Genomic DNA, 25,046 nt, shown 5'->3' with positions numbered 1-25,046 from the left:
CCCCTGCTTTAAGGAGAATGGTGTATTCCACATGGAAGGTGGAATATATGTGACTGCAGCTGCGCTCTCACTCTTTTGAAGGATACTGTGCTGGTCAGCGTGGTGGGAGCATCCCTATACAGTCACCTGGTCTCTGGCTCACTGCTTTTGCTCCTTGGCAGAGACCCCAGGCAGCTGTGACTCCTGCAGCCTGGCCCCGCTGAGCTGCTGTGATCTTCCAGGTCCCGCTGTGTCCTTATATGCGCTTACGAGATGTCTGTACGTTTAAAAAATACATCTACATTCTGCAGCCAAATCCAGAGCATGTGTTCTGCCAGCACTGTGCTGTGTGCCTGGGAAGATTTCCCAAGCTCTGGGACAGCCTGAAAATCTTCCCTTTGGCTCACGGCTTTTTGTAGCTCATGATTATCCAGGGAAATTTTCAGCTTTCATTTTATAATTCCTCAGGTTGCCCCAAATCAGCCAAACAAGCACACAGAAATACACAGCACTGTCTGGTGCGTGGGAGCAGAACGTGAAACATTAGTGGAAAGTTTCAGTTACTTATATTGGCTCCACATGATTTCAGATCTCCAGGCTGGATGAACTTTTTCCACAACCAAGTGTCCCCATCTGATCACAGCTACGTGATGCTGCATTAGCTGCAGTGCTTTCTGCAGGCTGCAGCACAGCCGCTGCCCATGGGTCTTCTGGGACAGTCCTTCCCAGGAGCAGAGCTGGCTGCCCAGGTCGGAAGCAGGCTGGGGTGCTGTGTGCAGGGCTGGGGTAGTTTTGACAGAGCGCTCTGAGCCTCTAAATGGATTTCTCCTGTCTGCGGCGTGATTCGCAGCCTGTCTGAACACCCGTGCTTTTTGATATTGGGGACGTAGCATGTCTGTTTATGGCAGAGTGCTGGATTCAGTCTGTCTGCTTCCAGACGCCTTCACAGCTGGCTTTGCTCTTGGGCAGTTCTCCTTCCAGCCGCAGACAGATGGAAGTAACCACATTCTCCATAAAATTCTGCCGAAATTCAAGTGGGAAGAGGAGGGTGAGGTGCTTGGAGGTGCACATGCAGCTTTTTGGGCTTCCCTCCCAAAGAGCTTTGTGCCACTGCAGGATGATCTCCTTGTTACTGGAGTATTGTGGCACCTGAAGGCAACATCAGGGGTTGGAGAAAATGGCTTTTAAACCTGGATGTGGTCTATTTTTCACCTCGGTAAAAGTACTTTGTTAAAAAGCTAATCAAAGATTGCTTTGATGAACATGTATGCTTTCATCACATTGCCCAGAAACTTCACGGGCTGTTGGAGATATATTTGGTGGAAAACACTAACTGGAAGAGCAGACGGTACAGAGCTTACGTCTCTGAAATGTTTCTCTCCAGACACACTAACCAGAGTGCTTCCAAGATGCAGAACTGCAGTGAAGCTGGCATGAGACCAGGAGAGCTCTGCTCCATCTGGGCTCTCATCTGTGCGGATCCCTGGAGTGACCACAGGTGCGGGCTGGGTGACAGCTGAGCTGCTTCACGCTCACCTGGAGGTGTTGAGCCTGGTGCAGAGACAGCTCCATGTCTAGGAGTAAGGGAATGCGTTCATCTGAAAGCTCGTGGCCAGGAGGTGACCCAAGTCCCAGCACAGTCTGTAAGGACGCAGGGCTGTTCTGCAATTGCGAGTTGTCCCCTCCATCCTCCTGTGCCCTGGCTGCCAGCCCTTCTGCCCTTCACCTCAATCTTGCTTTTAGCCAGACCAACATCAGCAGTCCTGTAGGACTACAGTAGGAAGAGGTTCGCTTCTCCTAATTGTGTCCTCTCGCAGCCCTGCAGGTGTCTGACCACAGCAGAGGCTGGCAGCGTGGCCACAGCTGCTCCCTGCAGTGAGACCTGGGCTGCTCAGCAGGAAGGGCTGGGCGTATGGGAACTGTTGGTCACAGCCTGAACCTGACTGACCACCTGAGGCGAGCAATGCATCAGCCACAGGATCAGGGGTAAAGGCAATTCACCTGTGCTACCAGAAGGGGTGGAGCCTGGCTGCAGCTCTCCTAGACCCCATTTAACAGCTGACTGCCACTAAGGAAGGTTCTCTTTCTGGAGATTGCTTCTTGTGGAGTTTGGTGTGAGCCTACAACACCGGTGAGCATTTTTCATTTATTATCTTTCCATGGTGATGAGCCTACTTAGCCTAATCTCTGTACACCTATGGGTTGTACACTGGGAAAGAGGCCTCTCCCAGCAGTGGGTTTCAGGCTGGTGGCTTTGTCATCCTTTCAGAGCCCAGCTGAGAGAAGTGGGTTCATGCAGCTGTGGATATCTGTTATCTTCTCTGCTGGCACCACCGCACCTGGAGCTGGGAGCGAGTGCCTTCCTAAGCCCAAAACGAAGGTGTGATGGAAGGAGGCATATTCCAACACTGGCAGTCTTATTTTTTAAGTGAGCAAGCACAGATGCTTTCTAAACTGCCTGGAACACTAATTTAGTACACTGCTTCTGAAAGCATTTTACTTTCTTTTTCAATGAGCCTCTCTGCCTTAGCCTGGTTGAAATCTTCCATGCAGCCAGTCCCTAAACAGTGATGTGAGGCAGGAGCAGCTGCACAGTAAGGAGGTAAGGCTTGTTCTGCACCCACAGCTATAAATCAGCAATAAATTCAATCTCCAAATATATTTTATTGCATCTCCCCACACATCCATAAATGATGTTCCATATTGGCATTGCAGAAACAGTAAGTACTTACAATTTCTACATTTTCTTTAATTAAAATGTCTTTAAAGCCCGAGTACAAATCAAGATCGGATTGCAGTGATTTGTTGCTCTCACGGGTGGCTATTTATTCCCATTCAGCTCTTGTGCATACTCCATGTCTGCAACGTGAGAACAGTCCAAACTTCTGAGTTTAGATCTGATGGATGAAATCTTTGTAGAAAGGAGTATTTTGCTAGCTAAGCCTCAGCTTCAAAAGTGCTTTTCTCTGCCTCTCAGATTGTTCCTGCTGTTGACCATAATAGACTGCTCATTAGAAAGACCCTGACAGCAATGGGCACAGATCTATTTCTTCTCCTGTGATGTCTGGCTAGGCTGTTCCAAAAGCAGATGGATCTGGGAGAAACATAAGAGCAATTCAGTTCTCGTGGTGAGAAGGAAGGCTTGCTGGACAAGTGGCATTTCTGACCCTCTATCAGCCACAGCTGGACTGGCTGACGGTGGGGGGAGGCTAAGCAGGTGGGGGGGGCTGCTCCCTCTAGAAACCTTGCACCAAAGCAGGCAGCAGGAAAGAATGTAGCAAGGTAACTGGTGGCATTGTTCCCTCTGTGAGGAGGCCCTGCAGAATGGGCTCAGGTATTAAGGCTCCCCTTGGCATCAGGAGAAAGCCCCGTGAAGTGCAGACTCCCAGGGTTTGGCTAATGGGACTCCTTCCATCAACCCCTTCATTGCTTGTGGAGCAGCAGCATGCTGCTGTGGAGGAAGTCACTTTGGAAATTCCATTTAGGACCTGCACTGGAGACATTGGCTTGCAGAAGTTGAGCTAGTGAGAGGCTGCTCCTGCCAACAGAGCTCCATGCAGAAACGCAGCTGTGCTGAACAGCTCCCAGTCAAACAAGAGGGAAGCATCACATAAACTCCAACCTCTTATCTCTCGTGCACATGAGAAAAGTAGCAGTGTGTGAACTTTGCGTTGCATCGTGTGGATATCGTGGACCAAAAGCCTGCAGAACTGAAGGTGCTGATTGTGCAGGGCTGCAGCTGTGAGGGGCACACATGTTGGTCATGCCAGCAGGCTTCTGCCTGCTGCTTTGTTCCCCTAGTCCCCTGCTGCTCCAGGACTTGCTGAGATGGATGTAAGCCACTGACACGTTTCCATGGGTACCTGTTTGCAATGCTGCTCTTGGGTAGCTTTGTCTCTCCCAAAGTCTGAAGCTTTGCAGTAGCTGTTGCGAAGGGTTTGTGCTGTTACTGCCCACAGCAGGGCAGGCGAGGTGTGCTGCTCGCTGCTCCTTTCCATTCAGGGAAGTGCTGACATGGCACAGCAGGTGCCGTGTGAAGAAATCCGAGCTTCTGCCAGCTGCCCACTGAGCTCTGCAGCGGTTTGTGCCTTCTGAGAGGTTCATTTAACTCAGAAGCAGTACTGCGTCTGCACTTACGCTGCTTCTGGTATCTAGGCTGGTTTCTGAGAGTACCTACCTAGAGCATTCACACTCCTGCTGCGGTGCGATGCCTCTCCCTAGGTCAGTGCGATGCCTGAGCCTGAACACCTAGAAGTATGAAAAGCACTTGTCTTTGAGGAAAAATAATTGCTATTTTCATCCAGACAGGATCTGCAGGAGCCATTGCTGAGCCAGGCTGCCTGGAGCCCTGCGTATCAAGCAGACACTGCCCTCAGGACAGGACGTTTGCTGCTCTCTGAGGGCAAACACCAGAGAGGCAACTGTGGGGAGACTCCTGCAAACCCACCTGCAGCTCCTCGCAGCCAGGCTGCTCGCAGCCACACCATCCCCACTGCTGCAGGGATTTTTTTCCATGTGCAGTAACACAACTTCTCTGAGAGACTGCTTTTGCCTTTGGTTGTAGCCGGTGCCCAGAAGAGTTGCTCCAGGCTGTTTGGTGCTCAGCCATCCCTTTCATCCATCAGTGCCCGCATTTTTGTCTCTGAATTTGGACTTAGAGCTCCTTGAAAGAAAATAGGAAGGTTATTTCATATGTGGAGGAATTTATTAAGCCTGGACCTGGATCTCATTCTTATGCAATGCAAATGAGTAATAACAAGCCTTCTTCATTACCAGCTGAGCACTTGGGCCATGGCTATTAAATCCTCGCCTCCCTTCAGTCTGTTTCTATCAGACTGCCACATTAAGCTGCATCCTCATCGGAATTCATAAAGCCAGCCCAGACTTGTGTTGGGATCTAAGCCTGCAAAATTAAAACTCGAGTAGCAGAACACAATATTTCTTTGGCTGTTGAGAGGAGCAAGCTGGGATATTTTGGGGCATGGTGTACTGAATGAGGCGTGACATCACCTTGATTACTTGTGATAATGAAAAATTTCACAACAGCCATATGGCAAGGAAAAAGAATAAGGGTCCATTTATCTCACTGCTCTGGTTTGGTTACATAACACTGTCATAATGGGCAGAACCACCCTGGCTTTTGTAGTCCATGAGTGATTTCCATCGCACAGCCCTGACTGCATGCCCTGGAGGTGGCTGCAGAGGAGCTCCCAGATGTGTGCAGTATCCACCACCATGCCTGGGAGATGCCTGGAAGAACAGCACTGCATCCAGACCTTTGCATGTGAGAGACCAGTGTTGAATCTTTGAAAATCTTTTAGCTAGTTGGAGTTCTGCTGTAACTCTCAGCCACCGAGCAGAACTTTAAAAGTATTAATGACCTTTCCTTGCATAAAATGAGAAAAGCAGGGAACTGCCTAAGAGTGCAGCGGTGATTCCAACCTCTTTTTTATATGGGAATCCCTTTCTACTAGGGCCCTCAGCCCTCAGCTCAGGCTTTCCATCAGCAGATTTGTTCCAAAACACAGCTTCTCCCTCAAGCAAGCTGACTGCATCCCTCGCGCAGGAGCCCTGGCTGCTCCAGCCAGGCAGCGCTGGCACCAGATGGCAGAGCCCCAGAGCTCCGTGCCCCAGTCACAGAATCACAGAATGGCCTCAATTGAAAAGGTCCACAGTGATCATCTAGTTTCAACCCCCCTGCTGTGTGCAGGCAGTCCTGCTGCCCCAATGAGACCCCAAGCGGGAAAAGGCTTCTGGTCTCTTCCCCTTAAACTGTCCTGCTTTTTGTGGGGAGAACAAGTACTTGGTAAATCAATGAAAGGAAAAGGCCCCGTGGCTCTCTGTTGTAGGAACTAACTCATTTGTTTGGGAGTACTGAGTGTCAATGATGGTTATGGATTTTATACCATACTCCCCCTTGAGTGATTTCATTCCTCGGAGACTCGCTATTCAAGTTAATTTGAGTTTCAATTCAGAATTGTGAGACTTTGGAATTTAGATTCATTTCATACGTGAATGAGTAGCTATCCCAGACTCAATCATTTCTGGATATTCAAGGCAGGGAGGGATTTAAACTTTTATCATGTATTCCAGAAAGAGAACCTACTTCTTCCCAATCTGGGATGGTGACTCCAGTCGCTAAAATGGGGTAAATGGGTCGGACAGGGTAGTCGCTGCTCTGGCTTCTGTGAGCTCTAAAAATACCAGCTGAGTCAAGTCCCAGAGGTGAGAAAAGAGGAACACCTTATGTGTGAATTTGGATGGAATTTTGCGTAGGCTGAGCACCAACTGTTCAGCCTGTTGTGGATCCTGCTCTGCTGGTCTGCAGTGACATCTGAGTGAAAAAATGATCTCTGGGGGAGCTCCTCAGAGATTTGGTGAAAGAAAGGGGGAAGCAAAAGGCTGTGAGCTGCCTTTTCTTTGCAGGTGAAAACTATCAGCACTCTTCCTGGAGCACTTCCACAAACTGTAATTATGCTTTTGTGTATCAAAGGAGAAGCATGTTTGTACTGACCTGGTGTCTGGGGAGATGAGATATTCCATCTTGGGAAATTGGCACCCTGGGGCTGGCTGCCTGCACACAGCTATTGCAGGGTGCAGATTCCCCTTGCAGTGTGGTCACAGTAATCTGACAGTATTCAGCCAAGGCAATGGCAGTCTTTTCTGCTTTTATTGCCTTTTGGTCAGGCTCTGGCTGGTCAAATGGTGCTAACGCTAGTAGGACAGATTTTACAGACCTCAGCCTGTAATTTCAGCACTATTGCATTACCTTTAAAAGAAACAAAAACTATCCCAGCGAGACACAGATTATTCAGATAGAGGGTAATAGAATGGAATCATAGAATTGCTCAGGTTGGAAAAGCCCTTAAAGATCATTAAGTCCAACCACAATGTAACCATTCTACCCGAACTCTAACAACCCTCTGCTAAATCATGTCCCTGAGCACCACATCCAAACTGAAGTCTAAATTGGTACTACCTGCACCTCCTGCTGTTTCTGGACTCCTGTGCAACCTTTCACTGACATCGCTGATGGTGCAGCAGAGCATCTCTGCCACGGTGAGGTCCTCACCAGGACATGGGCAGGGGCTGGGAGGTTATACAACCTGGAATTACGCAGTGGCTAGTAAATTATGGCATGCGACGTGGCTGAGCTATCTTCCCGCACCTTAACAGCCCGAAAGAAACCGATTTGAAGAAACGGGCAGCTCGCTTGGAGGTCGGGCCTTTCAGCCGTGCGTGCGCTGGAACGCGGCGCGATGCCCCAGCGGGCCATTCCCTGCTGCGCAGCGCCACCTAGAGGCGGCACGGCCCGCCGCCGCGCCGGGAGGAGCCGCACACGGCCGAGATCTGCGTGGGGCTCGGTGCTGTTGTGTCCCGATGGGAAAGGGCCGGAACGCAGTGCTGGCCGCTGGGGAGGCTTCGCAGGTAGTCGGAAGAAAAAATTCCTCTGTGCCAGTATGCGTTTGGCTTTATTTAAAATAGTAAGTGATGGAGGGATGTAATATTTGAACGTATAACTTAGGAAAAGCCTGGGTGCAGCTGACAGTGTCTGCTGGTGCTGTGCCTTCAGAAGCAGCTCAACAGCCATAGAGTTCAAGTACAAGACTCGGAGTTAACCCTGAGCCATCACCGACTGCAGTTTTGTACGCTGTGCAGACAGTGTAGTTTTCCTTTGCAGTTACAGAGGATTTCCAGCGTGTCCATTTCAGTTTGTAACGCGGGAGCTGACCTCAGTCACAGATCCAGAGCAGTGCCGGCTGGAAGGGAGCTCTGGTCCCCACTGCAGCTCCAAGCAGGATCATCACCACCACTCGCCCAGCTCAGCTGCAGCCTTACTGCACTGAGTCTTGAAAACATCCAAGAGTAGGGATTTCTCTGTCGCTCTTAGGGCAGCCTGTTCCCATGATGCATAACCCTGCCAAAGAAGAATATTACACTGGAGCTGACTCAGTCCCCAAGGACATTTAACAGCAGTTTTTATGTTGTGACCAGCCAACAGATATGAGATAAGCTATCAGCATTAACATCAGCTATTGCTGCGTGACCCTTTTCCTTTCTCACAGGCTGTTAGTCATTACTCCTCAGACCGCTTCCAGAGGTGTCCTCCTGCTCCTCTTCAGCTGCAGCTCTTCAGTCCAAACGCAGCAATGTTTGCTAGTTTGTGCACTGATGGGAGAGATCATCGTTTTGCCAGAACACCATGATCCTTAATTGAGCTTCCTGATAACCACACATCATGATGGTATCAATTTTTCAGCATATCAGATTAATTTTGAATGGGATCTTCTAAACTGAAGGAGAGTCGGCCAGCAAAAAGCATGTTTTTTTCTCTGTGTGCAGCAGTTACCATGTCTTCACACAAGATTTCATTAAATGCCCATCAAAGGCCAAATCCCTACTAACCTCAGCAGACACATTCACAAGCAGAGCAAGGGAAACACCTCCCTGCAACAAAGCAGCATAAGATTCAATGAAATGTGAGTATTATTTATTTAGAAAATAATTGCCCTATCATTGGCGAGCATCAGTGAAATGAAAGCATCTGTCATGTAGCCATGGGCTACTGCTGAGCTAATGCTCACTCTGCCGTGTGCTGCACACGCTGTACTCTCATGCGTACCGTTCGCTTCAGCCCCTGCAGCCTCCAGGCATAACTGGCACACAGTGATTCTTCTTGGAAGCTTTTTGTGTTTCACGATTTCTAATCTGTTTCATTCCTAACTTTAATGCTTGTCTGTAATTTTTACTGAGTGGGGTTGAGAGAGACATTTCACTCCGCGCCCCGTGGAGAACCACTTGTGTGCCACTGCTGCTCCACAAGTCAGCTCAGTTGCAGATCTGGGGAAGGAGCAGCAATCTTACATTAGATTGGTGAAATGCTTGACAGAGGGAACAGGATGTTTTCTAATTTCAAGTTGCTTTTCCTTGCACCCAGCAGGAAAGCTGGGCAAAGAGAGAGGCCCTGTTTGCACTTCTCTGTCTGCACTGACAGAGAAACCAGGAGCTGTGCCCTCAGCGAGTTAGAGGCAGGCCATGCTGGCCTCCTTCGAGCAGTGTTCCGTCACCTGAAAGACAAACTGTGGCTCCAGCAGGACTCAAATGTCTTGTGGGTGAATACTGGATCAGAACAAATAACTCCTGTCAGCGTAGCTAACCTTGGAGATTTTTATTAGCTAATTAAGATGCCACATGCAAAGGGCAGATTGAAGCTACAGTCTTGCTTAAAATTTAGCTCTCTCTTAATTGAGTTGAAGAAGTCTGGCTTACATCCTAAACTGTTGGCATCTTCTATTGCTACAAGTATGTTGCTATTTGTTTTATTGGAGAATGCAAATAACATCAGTGACATAGTGATAGATGGCTCAGTGTGTAACAAGATAGGGGAAAACTGGTAATTTTGTAAATTTTAACAAATTGTATGCATGCTGTGATGGGGCTGGTGCAGCTTACTGGATCTCTGCAGTGCTTTCCAGGACACAGGATGAACAGGGACCATTTGCTGTGTCAGTTCCAATGAAAATAAAACAGAGATTTTCAGGAACAGGGAGGAGGGAAAGTAATTTTCTTGTAATTGCTGCGAAGCTCATCGGAAATCATGCGCTTTAAAGACTGTTTCAGCAGAGAAATGACAGATTTTAAAATCTTCCCACACAGTATATTTGTATAGTATTTCCTGTGGTGGTGATGGATCATTCATCCTGAACACTGTTATTTCTTATCTCTCATTTGAAGTACTTGTATATGTACTCCTCTATCTATCTATCTTTCTACAGGCAGCATTTCTGCTTAGCAGAAGTCTTGCAGTTCACCTGAAGTCGGATAATACTGTAGGAGTCCTGGAGGTATGCAGCTAAATAGGGTGAGGTACAACTGCTCCACTAAGACCTTCTCAGAATCTCTACTCTCTCCTGCCAATTGCTCACAGTGCTTGGGCAAAGATTTCCAAGCCGTTTATCAAAGGATGTTGTGAGGTCTGCCAGGATCTGGCTGGAGTCTGAAACCTTTGAATTCTGAAACTCATTTTGAAGGAATTTTGGACTTCGAGAGCTTTTCCTAACCAAAATGAGCACTATATTTTATCAGCTGGATTATATTCAGAACAGAGAATTTGCATTCATGTCTCTCAGTGGGCTTTGGAAGTACTTTTACCCCAGTACTGTCCTTTTGAGGACTAAACATTGAAAGTAGCTGAAGGAATTGTAGTATTAAAAACAAAACAAAGCAAAGCAAAACAAAAAAGCCCAGACCTGGCACGCGGAAGAGTTTTCAACCAGTGCACATGCATGCATATGAATGATGGTAACAATTATATTCTCACTCCCATTCTCAGCCATTCTGGATGGACCACAGTCACAGAATCACAGAATCACAGAATTGTAGGGGTTGGAAGGGACCTCCAGAGATCGTCGAGTCCAACCCCCTGCCAAAGCAGTTCCCTACAGCAGGTGTAGGGATCACAGCACTGAGCTGTGCTTTTGGTTCCTTGTGTTACTTTCATAACCAACAGATAGCCTTACTAAGCATGTGGGGCTTTTACTTTTGTTTCTGCCTCTGCAAGATGAGGGTAAAATGCAGATGGTTCTTTGATGAAATTACAGGACTAGTTCCCTGAGACAAAGGCTGAGGGGCTGGGAAGCCATGAACCTCCCCAGACTGGCAGAGGTAGCAGGGGAGACAATGCTAACAGTGCTGCCCTGTTGCCATATGACCACACGCAGTGGGTAAGAAGGGTGTAACATAACAGTTTGGCCATCTTGATTGTCTGGCAGCAGAAAAACCTTCTGTGACAGAAGGAAAGCCGTATGGGTATGGCCATAATCCAGCCCTAATACAAAAGAGGTCTTCCCTCTAATTTTATGCTAGCAGTCTCAGTCTTGAAGCCAAAGGGGAATGGTTTACACTTCTGAAGAAATCACTGGAGATCTGGACTCTTCCTGCTCCTTCTGTGCTCCCCTGCAAGCACAATGTGGCTGTAAGCCTACCATAGAAACTATCTTCTGAAGGGAAAGGGCTGTCAGCTCACAGCAGCACAGTATGAGCAGGGCTAACAGGCATGAAGTCTTCAGTTCCCATTGCATAAAACAACATCCTTTTTATGAGCAGGAATTATTCAAGCCACAAGCCACACACGCATTTCCAACGCTCTAAAACACATCTCTAGAACTGGTCAGGAAACAGCTGCTTTTTCCAATTTGTTTGTGTTTGTACAGTGGGGGACTCCATTTAATGTTTGTCACAGAATCCTCTGCTTTTCATGCTGACAGATCTCTCTTCCCCATCGCTCCAGCCCTGGCCTCATCCTGCCCTGTCCAGTGGTGCACATTCCAACCTCAAAACTTGCTCTGCTGGTACAAGGAATTGCCTTAGACGTATTTGTTCCAACCAGCATCTTGCTTCCAGTGGTGCTTGCAAACGCTGCAAGAAAACACAACCTTTTCTACGTCACCTGCTGGGAGCTGGTGCTGCTCAGCTGTGCACGCCGGGTGCCTGCAGAGTGCTGGCTGCTGCAGCCTAAACCAACTCCAGGGCCAGCTGGCAACGAAATGACAGGGATGATGGCAGGGAGGGCTCTTGCCTGTGCCTTGCCACTAATTGGTTTTCTGGTTCAGGGGCAGGGAAATTTGCCGGAGGATCGGACAGTGAAGATAAAATAACACAGGATAAACACAGATGGCGCAGCTGTTGCTTTATGCCTCTGCTGTTGGATATGGAGGTAGAAAAGTCTCCATTTGTTGCTGATGCTTTTTTTCTTGGGCACTTGGAGCGTCCCAGCTGTACTGTTTTGGCTGGAGATTCTTTTTTTTTTTTTTTTTTTTTTTTTGGCAATCATATGGATTACCTAGAAAAAAAATCTCCTGTTTGAGATAAAATCCTTTTGGCAAAGGTGGAAAGCAGCTTGTAGTCTGTCTCAGCTAAACAGTGCTTAAACAGTGCTGTGAATTTTTATCTAATAATCTTCTGTGAAATTAGTTAGATGTGACTTTTTTTTACTTGTTTTTGCTCCCATGATCGAGTTACTGTCAGTGAACGGATTTTCACCCAGCCCTAAGCTCCAAGGTAAGCCTGGTGCTGGTGGCAAACCCAGCCCTTCCAGGCTCTGCGGCAGAACTTGGGTGCTGAATGTCACAGCAGCCCGCCCGAGGGACAAACCTGTCAGTCTGCAGCTCGGAGGTTATCGTGGTGAACTCTCTGAGGTTTTCCAGATTCTGAGGACTTTCCCATGCTTCCTGACATCCTGATTGGGCTGATTGACTCTTGTTTTCTTCTTTTTTTTTTTAATGACTCTGTAGAAGAGAAACATCGCCTCCATAACTCTCCATTTCCACAATGGCCCCTTCTATTTTCTAAAGCTAGCAATAAGCCAAAAAGAAATGGGAAGTTTGTGTGTACGTATTTTTGTGTGTGTTTGTGCACCTCTTCATTTTGGAAAAGCACACCTCAAACCTGCGAGACAAATGTACAACTTCGACTGCATAGTCAGTATTGCCTGGGCAGCACCATAATGTCACATCCTGACCTAATTCCTGTAACATGTAAGATCCGTTCCATTTGCCAGAACAGACAAAGGGAATTTCTTCCTCTTCACTTGAGTTCATTATCTACAGTTTCACTTGTAATTGGTAAGTATGGTTGATTTATATCAGCTGTGGGAATGGAGCCTTTCCCACTCTTAGTGTAGTTGCCTCAGGTATTTCACAATGTGAGTGGAAGGCAGCCATTTCTGTCAGTAGCCCTATGTTTTCTCTGAAAAATGACAGCAATTATAGCTGGAGGTGGAAATCAGGCTGGGAGACTTCTAACCTCCATTAGCTAATAAGAACATCTTAGCTCTTTACTCTGATTTATCCTAGGAACGGGCAACAGGGTTGTAACAGAGACTGTACTCCCATAAAGCCCATATATATGGTTTCTTTGTTAAACCACAGCATTAGTGATAGGCTGGTTCTAAATCTAAAACTGGTGCCCAAGTCTGCAACATGCTCTATGTTTTCCTTTGAGAAGATGGACTTTTGAACTGCAGTATTGGGAATAAACACCTCTTTCTTCCTGTAGTGCAGAAGTTCAAAAACAGTCAGAGAGTATTTGCAGTACTGCTGGAACCGTAATAACTTAAGGAAAATGAAAGGCTTTGGTAGAAAGAGATAACATCTTCACATATGTCAACTGGCATCACTGGAAAAAAGGGACAGTTTTCTGGCACAGAAGCCTTTATTATAGAGCAAAAGAGACTCACAGCCCCTAGAATTATCAATTTGTTTTCTCAGTCTCTCAGGTGCTGTAATAAAGATGATATCGTGCCTTACAAATGCCAGCTCTCTAGATAGGAATTGTCCCTCTGCACTTGAGATCCAGTCACAAGCATCACGCATCTTTCCCCTGACCGTGGCAAACCATGACCTGAAATAAAGCTGTGTCTCACACCTGCTCTTATTCATCCGCACCTCTGGGCTACTTCATAAACATGTAAGAGCATTCCGACAGCTAAATAAGAGCTCAGCAGCCTCAAGGCAGGCTCTACTCAGCACTGCTTGCTGCTAGGAAATGTCATTTCAAAATCTGGATCCTGGGGACCGCTTGGCACTTCTGCAGGATCAGCCCTTCTAACTTGTGTCTATTCTGGTTCCCGTAACCATCATTCCTTCCCCATGTCATCTCCTGTTCTGATCATCTGACTTATATGCTCTGCTTTGACAAATCATCAAGGAAAAAACCACCCTGATTATTACATGTATGCATACATCCTCACAAGCAGGTGGTTCTGGTTTTCAAAACTATCTTTAAGATCTTCCCTTTTTCAGCTCTGCTCGTGATGTGGGACTCTCTTTCTCCATCTGCCACTAGATGGTATTGCTCCAGCAGCGCTTCCCAGCTGCTCTGCACCATCCTTGAGATGAAGCCTCTGGACGCCAGCAAGTTCAGAGGGCTCAGTCTGCACAGCCTCCTTTCTCCATCCAGATTTTGAAATGCACTCCCTGTTCCACGTGGGCCCAAACGTACTGACTTCTGCAGACACACGATGGTTTGCATTGTTGAGTTGCTTTTAAAAAATTTTGTGGTCAGACTGCAAGGTGATTCACAGGGAGAGAGATTACAGAGAGAGGGACTGCAGCACAAATGAGGCTGAGAGAAAGGGAGCTGCTCCACGCTCTTGGGAACACGTGGCCAGAGTTAGGCTAACAGGCTTTCTCCCTGCTTTGCCATTTGCTGGAGCCCCTCACCATCAGGCAGTGTTCTCTGTGGAGCACCTTGCTAGGACCACATACCAGGAAAGACATCGCTCTGTATGTGCTGTGTGTTTTTACTCTTCAAGCATCCACCAATGACTGTCATGGAGGATGATGTGCTCGAATAAACCAATCTTTAGTTGCAGCTTCTTGCGCTCGCAGCACCATCTCTGCTTCAGGACAATTTTTTGTTTGCTCTATAGTCCAAAAGTCTCTGGTCTGATAGCAATTTCAGAATACTCAGTGTATGAAAACTGAAGAGCTCAGGCAGGACCTAGTAAGTTCTTGATCTTTTAAAGGATTGAAAGAAAAAATGTAAACAAAAGGCTATTTTTTTCACAGTTGAGAAAATTTTTGAATCATGCTTTATTTCCTTTAAGTGCTCATGAAAGAAAAGTAGTGAAACATGCACAAAATTATTCAGCAAAACTATTTTTCATCTAGCAAATGAGTGAATCTGTGTGCTGAGATATGAGGTAACTCAGTATTAAAAATAAATGACCTGGGCTATTTGGCCTTGCTGCCCTTTCATGATTGATAGCATCTCTGTGGTAAGTTTATGTGAAATTATTCTACTTCTATATTTCCTTGTTTTGTTGCTAAATTATCTTATGTTACTGTTGTTTCAGGGAAACAAACAGGGAAGTCAAAGTGGAAGTGGAAAGAACACAACGTATCCACTGATTAAATGCTCGTGGCACCTACATTCACATTTTTCAGTTGTCTGACATATCTTAACTATGCACGGATGTTTTTGCCAAATCATTTTTGTTCATTAGGAAATCTATAAACACATCCTGCTTCTGCATTTGAGCTGGACTTTGTGCATCACTAGGGCTTGCTCAAACACTGCTGAGCAGCCTGAAGGGGCAAGGGACCTGGCTGCTGCTGCTTGCACAGGAGGACAGGAGGACAACCTTGAGAAGAGGATGAAGCTGCTGTGCCAGGTCATGAACTGCATGGCGCCGGGAGGAGGAGCAGCACCAGGCTGCAGAAATGAGGGCTGTGTGCAGGAAAACACAAGAAGAGTCACATGTGGAGGTGCTGACTCACAGGATTCACATCTGGCTTGGCTGGGCAGTAAGACAGCAACATGGACTCACCATGAAAGGGACACTTATCCTATTGCTGCTGTGTACGAGACTAGATGAGATAGCAGTGTTCAACTAAACAGCTTCCATAGACTATTGTCTGGAGGCTGCAGCACTCTGCGTCGCTGCCAGAGCTGCTCAGTGAGCACCAACAACTCTGTACCCGCACACCGGGCTGCTGCTACAGCATGTCGTGACACCCATCTGCCGGAGAGCTGGATGTGCATCCCCTGCTTAGCAGGGGAGTAAAGCAAGGAGCCTGGCTGCACCAGGCAGCTCGCAGGCTTTATGTGGGAAGACCTGGCTGTGCTGCAGCACTGAGACCCGCTGCTCCGTCACGTCTCGGTTACAGCAGGGGCCGTTTCCCTCTGGACATGACCAGAAGCTCCTCCTTTGGCAGCAGAAGGTATTTTTCTACAGCCTTTGGGCGACGAATTCATGTTTGAGGGCCGAAAGGACGCAAAGAGGACTTTCCAAAAAAATTCTGAGCAACTTTGCTGCCAGGAGAGGAGGACACCTGGACGGCTCCTCCTCCACTGGTCGACCCCGCGCTTCCCGCTCGCTGTCCCCAGCAGCAGCTCGGCGTCTCCGTCAGCGGGCCGCGCCCGCGGTTGCCAGGGAGACGGCGGCGCGAGGCCCCAGTTGTGCGCACGCGCGTGGCCCTCCGGCAGCCAGGCGGTGTGCGGTCAGATGACCGGAAGCGGCTGTAATGTGGTCAGGTGACGGAAGCGCAGACAGTGCTGTCAGGTGACCGGAAGCGGCGGCAGCGCGGGGCGCTGAGAGGTGGTGATGGAGCGCTACGACAAAGCGGCACTGAACGCGGCCTTCGCGCCTGAGTTTCGGCAGTAAGGCCCGGGACCGGACGGGACACTGGCGGGGTGGTGGGGGCTGGGAGCCTGAACCGGGAGGGAGGCGTTCCCCGTGTTTGTGCCTCTGAGTTGGGGTGGCTGCCTCCGGGCGCGGCGTGCGGGAGGCCCCGGGCTCAGCGGGGCCGTGCTGCGTACCCCTGGCAGGCCCTGGATAGCGGGGCGGGTGTGCGGCGAGGAGCTCCGTGGTACGGCGAGCGTTTGCTTCTCGTGCGTAGGGAGCAGCGAGCGTATGGCACTGTGAGGGACGGGTTTGTCGGTGCCTGGGGAGTAAGCTGCTGGTCGTACTGTCGTACATCCACGGTTAGGGGCTGAGCAGGGAGCCTAAAAAGAGAGTAGGTTCTCATTTGCATTGGAAAGGCATGGGGAAGCTTCAATGTGTTTATTCTTTTCGCAGAGAGAAAACTTAGGCCAAACTGTAGTAAGGGAAAAGATTCTGAGCATCTCTTCTTTAAGCTGCTTGAATGTATGTCCGTGTTATGTGGCCTAATCAGCACAAGTGATGCTGGCTTTAGTGCAAAAGCTGTGTGGCTACAAATCTTTTTGTGACTGTCAGAGAGTGAGGGTTTGCTTGATTTTTATTCCCACTTTTCCTGAGAAACATCGAGGGTAAAACATTTCAAGCAATGCATTTGCCCCAGGTGCCTGGAACCTTTGCAGATGTCCAGAGGTTATAAAAATTGTGTGTCCCTGACTTGAATTGGCTTTGGTAGGGATTTGTGCTTCAAGGTCTGAAGGACACTTGTCACTGTTTATGGTGATCTTTGGAAGCCAGAAGGTGTTGGTTGGCTTACACGTTCATTACTGCTGCATAAAATAATGGAGTCAGTGAAGCAGAGTGATTAAAAACTGGTAGAGGCACACACAGAGAAACAAGCTCTGTGTGTTGTTTTGTAAATACAAAACCTGTTCTAGCAGGCAAAGTCCAGGGAGACCTTACCAACAATGCAGTCCCTCCTGATTCTCCTGTTCAAGGTCTTTTATGTTTAGGTCTGGGAAGACAAAAAAAAAAAAAAAAAAAAAAAAAAAAGCTATGAATGCTGTTCTAGCTCCATGTTCTAATTACTGCTACAGTTACTCCAAGGTTCTTAGTGGAAACAGAAGTTATTTTAACCAGGGACTATACCTAAAAAAGGAACTTCATTTGCAGCTTCAAACTGTTAAGTCATTCTGTGTACTTCCCTCTGTGCCCCACGCTGTGGTACTTCTCATTTGCGTGGAATTGTAGTTATTTTTTCCAAAGAAAATGTGGAACTTGGCAAGTTTTGATGTGAAATACCATCATGTATGTCATGTGCATGTGTATCTAGCACTAGATATTTAATAACGTGAAAATAGCACACCTATGTTGTTAATATTAGCAAAACAGGAAGAGAACAGTCTACTACTGTTGCTCACCTTGCTGGTGAACTTTAACTGCCATTCCTGCATCTTTTGGAGTACTGTGGTTTGCTGTTGCAGTTAGCAAATGTGTGCTCAGCCTTTGGCACTTTTTTCCAGTGCCCTCAGTTCTTGAGAAGTAATTGGATTGCTTCTCCTGTTCAAGGCAGGCTCTTGTCCTGTGTCAGGCATGCATATTGTGACTTCCTTCTATCTGTAACTTTTCTTATTTATTTCAGAAATGAGGGTTCATTAACATCAACTTTAAGAACACTTCTATTCTTCACAGCTCTAATGATCACATTGCCAGTTGGGCTGTATTTTTCATCAAAGGCTTATATATTTGAAGGTAATTCCATCTCTACCAATTAGCATTACTATTGCTAAAACAGGGAAATTTTTCTTTCCTCTTTAGAATGTCAGTTTATTTATACAAAGCTCTGTTATGTCTAACTTGTATACGTATCCTGTGCATTTTTCCCTGCATTATGGTCTGCAATTTCACACTCACTGTTGTTATAGAGTGGTTTATATTGTGTACAGTGTTCCCCTTACCTAAATTATATCTTAACACCACACTATCAGGATTATCAGGGATGGGCTTCCTGCAGCTGTTGCCAATTAAATGTGTGTTCAGAACAGAGTAATGTTATTCAGTGGTATTTTTTCTGCATTTTAAATCATACCTGCATTTATAAACGTCAGCTGTTGAAGTCAGCTGCTTCTAAGAGCACTTTGTCAGTTTATAACTAAGTTGGAAGGTCTTCCAGGATGCTTCTCCTTTTGTGCTTACTGCTGTATGTAGTTCTCAAGGCTGAGAAATTTGCTGAATTACTTCCAAATTTATTTGTAGTGTACTGAAATGTTCTTTTTGCCAAAGTGTAAACAGAGCCTTAACTTTGTTGTCATTTAATGGCAAAGCTGTCAGCATGGATGAGATTGGACTTGTTTGGAAGGATGCGTTATTGGTGTGTGAGCACTTGTCTTTTTTATTATTCCTTGATGAGGAAAAATGATGCTTTGTCTTCTGATATTTGAATGCTTATTTCTTGTGAGAAGTACCATCTTGAGTGATGAGGAGTTGTTTTACAATCGAAGTTAAGAAGGTAGAAGTTCTATAGATTAGTAATTATTTTTCCATCGATTTTTTTCCTTGTACAGTGGCAAATAAGCTGTGCAGTTGTTTTCTCCCTCTATTTTCCTGCCCTGCAAAGTTTATGCTTTGAAAAAAAGGATGATGAGGTTTATTTGATGCTGGAGGATAATAAAGAAAATGTGGGTGTTGTAGAACTCTGAATTGCGGACTTCAAAAGCAGAGTGTTCAATCTTAAATGTTTTGTGGGGTTGCTTTATTCCAGAAACGCTTTCAAGGTCTGTAATTATTGCAGTGCATTCTTTCTGTGTATCTTCTTGAGCTCCAGCTTGAGATGCAGCAGTGCACTGAACTTTGGTCTTTTGGGGAGGGGGGAAGGAGGAAGCTATTTTCTGTTTCAGCATTCATAACTAATGTTCTTTCCTCCTTTTATCTTCTCAGGTACCTTAGGAATGTCCAACAGAGACAGCTATTTCTATGCTGCCATAGTTGCTGTGGTCACAGTTCATGTGGTGCTTGCAATGTTTGTGTATGTAGCATGGAGCGAAGGCAGTCGGCAGTGGCGGGAAGGCAAGCAGGACTAAAATGAAAGCCATCATCATCTGATACCTACAGACTGTAAATATATTTTCTGCAAATGAAAAGCATTCTTCAAAATGTGTAATAGATGTATGCAGAGATCAGGCTGATATTTCAACCCTGTTCAGTTATGATAAGACCTGTGCTTGTCTTGGATGTGTAGCAGTATTTTCTGTAATGCTGATGGAAGTTGTGTGTGGGTGTAATCAGCTTCTACGAGGTTGAGCTGAGGAGGCATTCACATGAAATCAGAATGAAACACTTGAAAAACAAATCACGTAGCTATTTTTGCAAATCTTAGTATTTCTTCTGGCCTGCTCTGAGAATAACATTGGCCTGAAGCAAGCATTATGTTTTAAATTAACTAAATTGCTGTTTAAAAAGTAATATACTTTACTTGCTGTCCAAACAAAATGGAAAAGATGAGATTTCTTTTCTGTGATTAATCCAGATCTGCATTCTCTTATGCTAATTCATCAGGTTCCTACAAGTAGAGCTTGCTTTGTTGGAAGAAGTGGAATAAAGGTATTGGCCCAAACTGGCAGCTCTTTATGGCAGTGTGCTAGGCTGAGGCTTTACATCTGTAGCATCTGGAAGCTGTCAGAAAACGCTGTGGGTGATCTCTGAAAATCTCACTTAGGAGCATCTTCTGAAGTATTCTGACCTTCCTGTCGAAACCAAATGTTGCTTTCTGACTTCAGTAATTCGTTTTTCAGGACATCTCAGTTCAGTTACTCGTGTAGGATGAATAGGTTGTTTTAAGAGCAGCACGAGGTAAATGTGTTCAGTGACCTTGTCCTGCAGTTACAGTTTGAGTCCAAAATATTAGGCAAGCTTTGTCTCCTGTGAGGTGGAATTACTCCTTGGGGAGGTTGTGTAAGTTAAAAATTAGAACCTGTTCCTTAGGAGATCATGGGATGCCTTCCTAATGTGGAATATCCACCTTTCCTCATCTTCTATTGTGATTTTTGTTATGGTATAAAATTTAATTTCTATTTTCCTTTTCTGTTGTTTTGAGAGCATTTGTCTCATCAGTGCAGTGCTTGTCTTTCTGTTCTTCTACTGTTAAATCTCAATGAAGCAAAAGAAATGGCGTAGTGGCACAATTTATGTCCTTGCCTCTGTGTTTGTACTTGATAATTGCTGAAGGATGCAGCTGCATTGCCTGTGGTGAACTACAGCAGTAACAGCTATAACCTGCACTAATGAGCAGCAGAGGAACAAGTGAGATACAAGGGAGAAAACAAGCTGTAGCCGTCTGCAAATGTTGTCCTTTATGAAGCAGAACAGTGATCACGTTATGGAAACTTTGCTTCTCTTCATGTGCATGAAACTGTACACTGTGAAATGATACAATATGTTGAGCTCTTTTTCTTCCTCAGCTCTGTCTGGACACTTCCCATAGTACAACCATGGGGACACTGTTGTGTTGTAGAATAGCAGCCTAAACCTCATTTCTGTCTTGAGCTGATGTCTACAATCTGTTCAGCATGTAGGCAAAACTTCTCCCCTCAGTTCCAGCAGCGCACAGAACTTTTTCTAAAGCTGTTTGCTTTTAAGTTATTGTACTCCAGGTCTTTCTGTTAATTTGAACTTTTGGTTTGTTGTATTAGTTGAGTATTTTTTGAAGTGTTTTGCTTAATATAGGACTTGGAAAGATTTTGTTGCTATGTTGTCTTTTGTAAAACGTACCCAACAATGAAACAAATTAGGGATCCATGCCCACTAGCGAGAGAAATGTGTTCCCAGAACTCATTCCTCTCCTCAGCCTGTGTGTGTGCAACAGACACACTGTGTGCTGGGACATGGTCAAGCATCAGCAATGAAACCTACACTTACAGGAGAGTAAGGCTAATACAGATTGCTTTAACTGGTTATGGATGAGGAAAGTTAACATCTCATAGCACTGAAATACAAATGTAGTTTGTACTGCGGTGTGTTGGGTCCCTGTTCTCCAGTGTGTGGAGCATGCACGTTGTAGAACAAGTGCTTCACTTTGATAGGGAATACTCTGCAATACACGATGCACTAAATAAATGTGTGTGCTGAACATTTTGAATAATATCTTTAATAATGCTCAGGAATACTGCAGCTTACAAGACTCAGCTGTGGCGTTATTCACTAGCTGTGTTAACTTGTAATGGTGTATGGGTGTGAAAGTGATTGTTGTGCTTTACTGCCTGGGTCTAGTGCTCTGTCTGTTTTACTTCACAGGGCACAATTCTTAGATGCTAGATTAATTTCCTAGGAATAATAAGGAAACCGGTTAATAACAAAAATCTGAGAGGCTTGATTTATGTATAGAAATCCTAATGTCTCAGCAGCTGGACATAGGAAGATCTTTTCTCTTTGAAGATAATGTTTTGATCAAAATGTTCTCCCTGAGAAAAGAGAGAATTTGTGAGTTCCTGGACAGTAACAGTCAAATAGCCCCGCGTTTTACCTTGCTTGGAAGTTGAAACAACCACTGAGGTAAGTGCTGCAGTGTGAGCAGTCAAGTGCTGGAGTTACACTGTGACTTGGGAGCTCAAAGAACAGAAACTAGTCTGAACAATCTGCGTGGAATACTCTGCTGGGAGCTGCGCTGTGCCTTAAACTTGCCAAGCTTTATTATATTCCAAGAGCTTGATTGCAGCTTTTTATTAAGTGTTTATACTCATGTCCCTGTTAGTGCCTAGGCTAACTTAACTGGTGACTCACGTTTTATTGTGTAATAATGATTGTGATCTGTTGTTTAAATATTGATTATTCCACAACTGTGATAAGTTTCCATATTTTGTTGCATTGCTTTTATTATCTATAAAAGAACAATGTAAAATTTGTAACGATGTGGTACTTCTAAAGTGATGCTCTAAGTTCATTATGTTACTGAGAATGGATTTGAAGCAACTGCTGTTAAAAAAGACAAAACTGGGAGATGTGGCCTGCACAGTACGTGCATGTTTCTGTTTAGTGGTGATCCATCGTGTGTTTGTGTAGGTTTACTGTTAGTTTAGGTAAAACAAGTGAATATTTTGAAACTGAGGTTGTATCAGAAATTTAATTGAATGTTTCCTAAGATTATAAATGGTGGGAATAGTGGAGGGAGGTGGGGTGGAATTGAGGACTGGAAGATCAGTAGCTTCTCAAAATTAGTTTAATTTTCTTTGCCTTTTATAATTTCCCTTTTGTGTGTGTGTCTGCAGAACACTGGTGGATATCCAGCCTGTCCAGTTTGCAGATGGCTGACTTTGGTTTATGGTTAAAAATACCTGATTTAATTCATCTGTGAACAGCTGGCTGAGAAGGTGGTGCTGTTGATGATCATATTGCTAACAGGAATCGCCTGTCAGACTAACACACACACTTCAAGCAGTCTCTACAGTATACAGAAAGCAAAATACCACTTTTTTCTGTATGAGGGGGGGCATAGTAATACACTGCTTAAACAACCACCTGTGTAATTTGTTCTTTGTAACTATCAAACTGATAGAGATTTAAGGATGTGGTTTTGTCATGCCACATTAGCAGCATGACAAACTAGATAGCAGGCTTTTCTATTGGATTCCCATGGTGGGGGGAGTTGTGCTTGCTGAAAAATTATATTCTCCCTTAGTGGTTAGCAGAAAAACATTTGTTCCTGCAATTGTGGTGGTTTTTAAAAAGCTGCAGTTATTGTAGTTAAATCAAGTACACTTAGGCTTTTCATGGCCCACACTATTGATGGGATGTACTCAGAGCCTGCAGTCAGATGTTGTTGGTAATGGCTCCGGTGAGTAAAGGACAGGGACTCTAACATGGAGAAGAACTGAGCTATCTGTGTGTCATTGTGCAGGAACATCGTGTGGGTGTGATGGAAATTGAGGTAGGTTGTTGCCCATAGAGCAAGGGAAGGAAAGGGCCTGTGAAAGCCAGCGAGTGGCTTGGGGCAGGGTGAGGGCTGGGGTGTGCTGGCACAGCTTGCTGCATGGGGCTTAGGCACCAGATGTTCTCGTTGAAGTGTTTATCCTGTTGTTCTCTAGGGGATGATGCAGAACCATTGATCTGAAATACTGAATGTAAATCATAATACAAAGCCAGTTCTGGTTTTAACTTTCAATTGAAGTTATTTGTAGGTTGACAGCTTTGCATCTCCTTTTGTGCAAATGCGGGGCACATTTGTTCAGCTTTCTGTTACACAAGGAGCATTGTTAGTAGCTCTGACTCATCTCTTAGGGTCGGGTCAAGCCCTTGGAGTGTAAATATTTCTTAAACACAGACCAACTGCCTTTACTGTTCCATTAGATCTGATCAACTCTTACTCTAAGGGAGACAAAAGCTGCTTGTTTAAAGTTCTCAGGAAACAGTGCTTGATATTTCCTGCAAGGGGAGGCTCAGCTGATTTTTGAAAGGATACAAGGAAATGCTAGGTAGGTTGGGGCTCCCACAGTGATTTTCATGTTTGAAGGTGTATGCTAGAGTGTCAGTTTCTGAGATGGTGGGATGTACCTTGAATTTCTTTGTTAGGAGGGATGAATTACAGTGCTGTGTAATACTGCTTATGAGTTATGGGTTAAGACAGAGTACAGAGGTAAACTGTTGGGACTTCAGTGCCCTCTAAGATGGCATGAAAAAGTATGGGGAAAGTAAATGGGAATTTTGTTGGAAGGCAACTTTTTGGGGTTTCTAGTCTCCCAGTTTGTATTCTGAAAACAAGGGGCAGAACCCATGGTGTTCCCATTTCTAGAAGACAGGACTGTGGACTATGGACTGTGAAGCCTTGTGGTGGAGGATGGCTGAGGAGAAGAGCCTGAAAAGTCAAATAGCTCACTTGGTGACTGACTGGTGAGAGCCCAGGGCTGAGGATTTTTTGGTGTGGGTTTTCTCTTGTGTTTCAGACACTGTCTTTTCCTGCAGGCTCCTGGCTGGCACGTCCTTGCTGTCACTGAGAACCTGTGGATGCCCAGTGTTTCTTGGAGCAATCAGCTGAATGCTGTCTGCTGTGAATTTAAAATAGCACTAACTCCTCACGGGCCTGGAAAAAAGCTGGCGGTGCTCAGGGTTGGCACGTGACACTGTACAATGGTTTTAGTGCATGTAGCCCCATGGCTTAGATGCCTGATGCGTGTTATTAACTAAAACTCTTTAATTGAAGAGTGATTTATGAGTGAGCGTAACAGCAGTGAAAGCTAAGGAAAAAAAACTGCTGTGGGTGTGGGTACGTATTGCAGCACCACTGAGGAGCTGTTTAGTAACTGCTGCTCTTCGTCCTCAAGATGCAGTTTGTCTCAACTTGTGTGCTTTCCTTCAGAAGTTTTCGTTACATGCTCAGTGCAGTGTTGGTTTTTTTCCCTCCATGTAATGCATGCTCTCACCCAGAAATCCAAGCCAAAGGTGCTTCTGATGATTCGAGTGTTGCAACTGCTGTGATGTCTGCTGTGTGTTAGGTGCAGCTGTGTTTAAATGTGGGATGGCTGTAGCTGAGATGACGGTTCTGCTGCGTGCCCAGGGCTTGCTGCGTGGCTATCAGATGTTGTGCTCTGTGTGTACTGCTCGCTTTCCTATTTAATGGTTCCAAACATGTTAGAAGTAATCTTGAGTAGCAGCTGTTTCACAGCTCCTGGTCTTACTAACCACAAACTGGATCTTTTCTTGTTTTTTTATGATTGAAATAAAATTATAATAGCTCCACTCATCACAGTAATAACTGATCTGTTATGCTAAGCCAGTTCCTTTATATTTAGCCAGCATTGGTTTCCCCCCCATTACACTTCTGCAAGCAGCAGGAAGTTCCTCATGCTTTATTGGCACTTCTTACTCTTTACCTGCCCTAGCTGTGTGCTGCCCCCTGAAGCACTTGATGGGTATTTTC

General features: G+C 45.7%; 1 protein-coding gene and 1 long non-coding RNA gene across 3 annotated transcripts; both read left to right on the top strand.

Annotated features, from left to right (window-relative positions):
* The first annotated feature begins 2,008 nt into the window (after positions 1–2,008).
* Positions 2,009–7,216, top strand: LOC125699892 (uncharacterized). 2 transcript variants are annotated; one of them, XR_007379729.1, is made up of 3 exons: positions 2,009–2,110; positions 2,496–2,581; positions 2,819–7,216. It is a non-coding gene; the product is annotated as an uncharacterized LOC125699892 (long non-coding RNA). The 2 variants fall into 2 exon arrangements; XR_007379728.1 differs by having other exon boundaries at positions 2,957–7,215.
* An 8,793-nt stretch (positions 7,217–16,009) lies between these two features.
* Positions 16,010–20,875, top strand: VMA21 (vacuolar ATPase assembly factor VMA21). Its single transcript, XM_048959657.1, has 3 exons — positions 16,010–16,143; positions 17,784–17,893; positions 19,079–20,875. The coding sequence occupies exons 1-3, from the start codon at positions 16,088–16,090 to the stop codon at positions 19,219–19,221; spliced, it is 309 nt and encodes a 102-aa protein (XP_048815614.1). The 5' UTR covers positions 16,010–16,087; the 3' UTR covers positions 19,222–20,875.
* Positions 20,876–25,046: the final 4,171 nt, after the last annotated feature.

Source organism: Lagopus muta, chromosome 13 (assembly GCF_023343835.1).
Source record: "Lagopus muta isolate bLagMut1 chromosome 13, bLagMut1 primary, whole genome shotgun sequence".
Taxonomy (NCBI): Eukaryota; Metazoa; Chordata; class Aves; order Galliformes; family Phasianidae; genus Lagopus; species Lagopus muta.
Note: the sequence above shows the minus strand (reverse complement) of the source record. Positions and strands in the feature narration are given on the sequence as shown.

What these genes read in the sequence shown, in the direction of transcription:
- VMA21 (XM_048959657.1), top strand. Translation starts at nt 16,088, where the DNA reads ATGGAGCGCTACGACAAAGCGGCACTGAACGCGGCCTTCGCGCCTGAG. An exon ending in TTCGCGCCTGAGTTTCGGCA is followed by an intron (nt 16,144 to 17,783) that starts GTAAGGCCCGGG and finishes TATTTATTTCAG; the next exon opens with AAATGAGGGTTCATTAACAT. An exon ending in AAAGGCTTATATATTTGAAG is followed by an intron (nt 17,894 to 19,078) that starts GTAATTCCATCT and finishes TTATCTTCTCAG; the next exon opens with GTACCTTAGGAATGTCCAAC.